At 47.1% G+C, this 6,104-nt stretch overlaps 1 protein-coding gene across 1 annotated transcript; it reads right to left on the minus strand.

Annotated features, from left to right (window-relative positions):
- Window positions 1–954: 954 nt before the first annotated feature.
- On the minus strand, window positions 955–5,132 carry FZD1 (frizzled class receptor 1). The gene has a single exon (XM_035130009.3). The coding sequence runs from the start codon at window positions 4,671–4,673 to the stop codon at window positions 2,892–2,894; it is 1,782 nt and encodes a 593-aa protein (XP_034985900.3). The 5' UTR covers window positions 4,674–5,132; the 3' UTR covers window positions 955–2,891.
- Between the last annotated feature and the right edge of the window lie 972 nt (window positions 5,133–6,104).

Consider the following 6,104-nt stretch of genomic DNA (forward strand, 5'->3'; position numbering starts at 1 on the left):
GAGTAAATGGACCCGGCCTTCTCTCATTCCATGCATCATATATGCATTTAGACTCAATATGACTGTTCAATTAAAAACACCTAATGTATTCAGAACTATAAAATTGGTCTGATTAGAACACAACTACATATCAAATGAAATTAAGTGTGGTTGCTTACATAATTTGAGCTAAAATGTTTAAGGTATTTTTTAACTGTTTGCATTTCTATTCTCTTAAATTGCTGCAAAATTATCTATATTCTGTTTTTAAAGTTTCTGTGACATCCTGATATATATTCTATAAGTTTCTGTACCATTGTGTTATCACATACAGTACTTTGTCATTTACTTGGTTTTCTTTTAGTTCTATTGGGTATATATAACATTTCCTAAAGCCGGTAAATGCTATTTAAAATGCAATTTCATTAGACTAAAATATTTATTTTGATCAAAATATTTTGATCACTGATGAACCACTGTGAAAGAGGATCTCCCCTACAAAGAAAAGAAATAGGCACTTCACCCTTATATCCAACTTAAGCATTCTAAATGCATTGCCTAAAGTTGATATTCTGTGAACATAAATTCTAAAAGCAATTTGAGCAGTGTGAAATTTTTCATATATTGGTGTTAAAGGAGCAAGCATGCCACAAAAGAGCACCAAATTGGTATTTTAAAGAAATAAACACTTATAAGCTTTTTATCTTCTGTGACAGAAGAAACAGGTTTTACACCATCAGCTCTACTCCTCATTAATTGTACACAGAACATATTATAGAATTATAGAGTTGGAAAGGTACCGTAGTTCTTTCTGTTTTATGTACATTTAAAGACTGGTTTAAATTAAAGAAAAAGAGGTATACAATGTAGCCTGTTTTGCTTGATTGGGGGGGGGAGCACGTACAGCTTTAGTTTTAAAACAGTACAGGATGAGTGTTTTAAATTTCTATGAAGAATGTTAAAAGGACAAGATAATTTTGTACAAAACTTCAATTTATTTCAAAGAAGTTAAAAATATGTATTTTATATATATTTATATATAAACTTCTATTCCTCTATAAATATAGTTGATCTTGCAATAGTGAACAGAAAGAAATGCATGCCAAATTCACATAGCTATGCATTTTAGGGTAAGGTTAAGTCATGGATAATATTTATGACAGGTGCTTATATAAAAAGAAGTTTGAAACAGTACAATCGGAAGAGCAGCAAGTCTGCTGCTATACAAAGGATTAAATATTAAAAGGTGTTTGCCAGTTAAAATTGACACATCTTGTATAAGCCTGTTAAGGAAATATGAGCCATAACAGTTCAGAGAGAACACAGACCAATCATACACAGGCTCTTTTAGCTTTACATATAAATTACTATATTGAAACATCAGGCTTGTAGATTCTTTGGGGTCTCACACCCTATCATTCAACTGAAATCTATTTTTCTTGGCCGCATAAATCACCATGCCTTTCATTCACCTACTAACAAGAAGGAATTAAAACCCACCAGTTATGAAGATATGCAGAAATGAAATGTCAGTGTTATAAATGCTGTGAAAATCTGAATAATCCAAGCTGCAGAGATCTTTTATTGGGTTTATGTCCCCCCTTTCTTCTTGGTCATACTGAGTAGGTTTGTAAAAATCAGCTCAACAGCGCTTTTCCTGATGGCTCTCTCCCAGCAAACTCATTAAACAGAAAAACAAAAAAAAAGCTATCAAAAGAGCAGGCTATTAAGAAATGGAGTGTCAAAATCACAATCAAAATGCACCACCTTGTCCTCACTACAGATTAACAATTACAACCAATGGCCGTATTTCCATAGAAAGTAGAAGCTGCCTCTTACAGGCTTAAAAGGCAGGCTGCCCATTCAATATATTAACAAAGTTAAGAGAAAAGTTAACAGTTCTTTAAAATGGTCAGATGTGTGTAAAGGAGCAGCTGGTGAGAAAATATCACTCCCAACCTTTCAATTTCATACTTCTTAAAAACAGGTCACACCTTTAGGCAGAGCTTAGGAAACTTTCTCACCAAGAGTTTGGTGGTGGAGAGAAAGTTTTCTTAGGCAAGGGCTAGGCAATACAGTTGGGTAATAATAACATGTAATTCCCTTTCCCATACTCCTCCCCAGGTGGGGTGGAACAGGTAAAACCGCTTGCTCCTTTATTCCTTCAGGTCATGCTGAGCAGAGATGGGAGTTAAGGCTTTTCCACTCCCTGTCTGTATTTGTCTTGCAGCACAGATCAAGTCAGCTGTGCAGCCTACTCAGATAATTTTCCTGAAACCATTCATTGTACTGGTACCATATCAGTGGGGCAACTTATAACATACGGTATGTCAAATTATGAATCGGTTATCCTTAATCCTGGACCTAAGCAGCTTGACACGCAACTATTACCATGACGTGTGGGGTGGGAGGTGAGAAAAGGAAAGCTATTGGGCTCATTTTGGTTCCTATGACATCAACTTTGCAAATAAAATTAAGAACATTGGTTTTCTTTCTCCTTTCTTCAGAGAGAGAGAGAGAGAGAGAGAGAGAGAGAGAGAGAGAGAGAGAGAGAGAGAGAGGAAAGGCTGCAAACTGGTTAAAAAATTTCTAAATAATTACAAAAGTGAGAACTTTGCAATTTAAATACAAATATACTTACAAAATCTTACAGAGGCTATTTACAACCTCAGATGCATATCCCCAACTTTACAGTAAAATTTAGTCCAGTAGAAGGCAGGAGGCAAGAGGAATAAGGTCTATTTCTCCACCAGCACCAGCCTCTTTACATCCAGTCCCCTGTGGGCTGGAGAGAAAAGTCAGAAGACTTTGGACAGCACCTATGTGACCACTTTCTCTCCTTTACTTTCTGGCTGGGACTGTGAGCAGAGAGCAAGTTCCTTTGCCAGCTATCTCTGGTTGGTGTGGGAGCTTCACACTGTAGTTTCCCCTTGCTTACTGTTGGTGAGTCTGCTATAGAACTTCCTCCAGGAATTGAGTGTTTTCCCAGACCAGATCCAAAAGCCAGAAGTGATGCCTACAATTAAAGTCATGAGATACTTGATCATAAAGACGGTGAAGTCAGGACTCATGGGCGGATGGTGGTGGTTACTGGGGCAAGGGATGGCATAGCTCTTGCAGCTTTGAGCAAACCAACTCCTTTCCCACTGTTCCCTAAATGCTTGCTCGTAAAAATAGCAGGCAATGACTATGGTGGCAGGCACTGTGTACAGGACGCTGAAGATCCCTATCCTAACCATCAGCTTTTCCAGCTTCTCTGTCTTGGTACCATCGTGTTTCATGATGGTCCGAATTCTGAAAAGGGAGACAAATCCAGCCAGGAGGAAAGAAGTGCCAATGAACAAGTAAACAAACAAAGGAGCCAGCACAAAGCCCCGCAGGGCATCCACATTGTTGATGCCCACAAAGCAGACGCCACTGAGCACATCCCCATCCACCTGCCCCAGAGCCAAGATGGTGATGGTTTTGATAGCGGGCACAGCCCAAGCAGCCAGGTGGAAGTACTGAGAGTTGGCCTCGATGGCTTCGTGGCCCCACTTCATGCCAGCTGCCAGGAACCAGGTGAGGGAGAGGATCACCCACCAGATGGAGCTGGCCATGCCAAAGAAGTAAAGCATCATGAAGAGGATGGTGCACCCTTCCCGCTTCGTGCCTTGCGCCACCGTCCGTGAGCCATCGTCAGAGAAGCGCTCGTTGCACACCACCTTCTCCTCCAGCAGGAACCCTGCGATGTAGGCCACCGCCACCGCTGTGTAGCAGCCTGAGAGGAAGATGATGGGTCTCTCTGGGTAGCTGAAGCGCTTCATGTCCACCAGGTAGGTCAGCACAGTGAAGAGGGTGGAGGCGCAGCACAGCACCGACCAGATGCCAATCCAGGTGCGGGAGAAGCGCAGCTCCTCCTGCCCGAAGTACATGAGCCCGTAGGGGCGCCCGGACTCGCAGGGCGCCCCGCAATCCTTCTCGCCCAGGAAGCGGTAGTTGAGGTAGGAGGGCACCTTGAGCACCCGGGGGCAGGTGAACCTGCCCGCCCGCTCCGCCAGGTGGCTCCCTCCGCCCCCGCCGCCTCCTGCCACGCCGCCGCCGGGCCGCAGCTGCGGGTTGCTGGTCCAGAACTCGGGTCCCAGCGAGGGCGTGGGCGTGCCGCGCTCGGAGGTGTTTTGGCCCACGCAGAGCTCTTCGGCGCCGTGCACGGGGAACTTCTCGCAGCGCAGCGTGTCGGGCCACTGGAAGCCGAACTTGTTCATAAGCGCCTCGCAGCCCTGGCGCGCCCGCTCGCACAAGGAGCGGCAGGGCGGCAGCGCCTGCTCCAGCACGGTGCACACGGGCGCGTACATGGAGCACAAGAAGAACTTGAGCTCGGCCGAGCACTGCACCTTGACGAGCGGGTAGAACTGGTGCACCTCCAGGCCCGCGTCCTCCTGGTTGGTGTGGCCCAGCAAGTTGGGCATGATGGTCTGGTTGTACGCGATGTCCGTGCACAGGGGGATGGTGATGGGCTGGCAGTAGCCGTGGTCCGGCACCGAGATGCCCCGCTCGCCGTTGTACTGCTGCTGCTGCCCCAGAGCGGGAAGCACCGGCGCCTCAGTGCACAGCAGCAGTAGCAGCAAGAGCGGCCGCGGGGAGAGAGCGCCGGCCCGGCTGCCCCTCTCCGCCTCGGCCCCGCTGCAAACTTGCCGAGTCCACTTCTCTGCCATACTTCGCCGGGTCCTCTGGCTCCTGCTCCCGCCGCCGCCTTCTCTGCCGCCGCCGCCTCCCTCTCCAGGTCCCTCCTGCTGCTTCTGCCGCCGCCTTTCACCTCCACTCCTGCCAGGTCAAACTTGAGCCTCCTGCAGGGGAGGCTGCAAGGAAGAGGAGGACGGCGAGGGCCACCCCGCGAGCACGTCCCTCCGCCGCGCCGCCAGCGCGCTCTGCTCTCTCTTTCGCCTGCCAGGCAGAGCGCGCCAGCTCCAGCTCCAGCTCTTGCTGCTTCTGCTACCGCCGCCTTTTCTTCTTCTTTCTCCGCCACCGCTGCCGCCTGACCATTTGTGGCAATCCCTCAAGCCCTCTCTCCCTCGAACCGGTTTCCAGGCGCCCCGCAGTCTGCCTTTCACCAGAAGGGAGGAGCCTTGAAACCGACGCCTAAGTTTTCCCTGCGTCAGGGACCGTCGCCCAACATCACTCCCCGCTTCCAAGCGCAGGAGGAGGCGGAGGCCGTCCGATACGGTTTCTCTCTCTCCGCCCTCCCTCCCGCCTCGCTCCTCCTCTAACTTCTCCTCCAGGACACGAGGGGGAGGGGGGGAGGCCAGACTTGGTGGGTTTTGCCTTAAAAAGAAGAATAGACCCATATGCTGTGTGAGCAGCTAATGAATAGGAGGGAGCAGACAATTGCTTTCTTCCCCTTTCTACGCCTAAAAATTCGGTGGTTCGCATTTTAATAAAATGCAGGGGGGGGGGGGCAGGAGAAGACTTAAGGCAAGGATGTATGTTTGTGAATTAGAGCAAAGTTTTAGAGCATCGCAACTTCGAGGTGGACGCTCGTTTGCTGAGCAGCTTTCAATAAAACAAAAACGACAAAACCCTCAACCACCAAAAACTCTTCACTTGAAATGATTGTAACCTGACGCAGGGAAGTCTTTAGAGGCGGCCTCTTGGCGCTCCTTACTCAGCGCTCTCTTCCCAGCCGCCCGCCCTTAAACACACTTGTAAAGTCGACAAGAAACGATTATGTATTTTTTTTATTAAAAAAATGAAGCAAACATTAAGTCAGTTTCTTCCCAGAAATTAACATTTAAAATGACAGCTGTTCCCTCCCTCCCTCCACCCAGACATCCATCTGAGAACTTACAAAACACATCATCGCTGGAGGGACTGATGTCAGGCTGGGAGGTAAAATTGGGCAAATATCTCAAAGGATTTGAAGACCAAACCAAAATAAAACCAAAATAAAAAATCAGGACCAACTTTTGTGGCCCAGATCAAATACTGTACATAATTACCTGAGTGGAATGGAGTGTGGCTGGCTTTCAAACAAACATGAGAACTTGAGGAGAACCTTTAGTCCTGTGGCCCATTTATTCCAGCCAGCAGTGAATCTACATTTTGGGTGCCTTGAAGTTTGAACTGTTACTTCTCAACCAACAACAAGG

Source organism: Zootoca vivipara, chromosome 11 (assembly GCF_965207765.1).
Source record: "Zootoca vivipara chromosome 11, rZooViv2.hap1.1, whole genome shotgun sequence".
Classification (NCBI taxonomy): domain Eukaryota; kingdom Metazoa; phylum Chordata; class Lepidosauria; order Squamata; family Lacertidae; genus Zootoca; species Zootoca vivipara.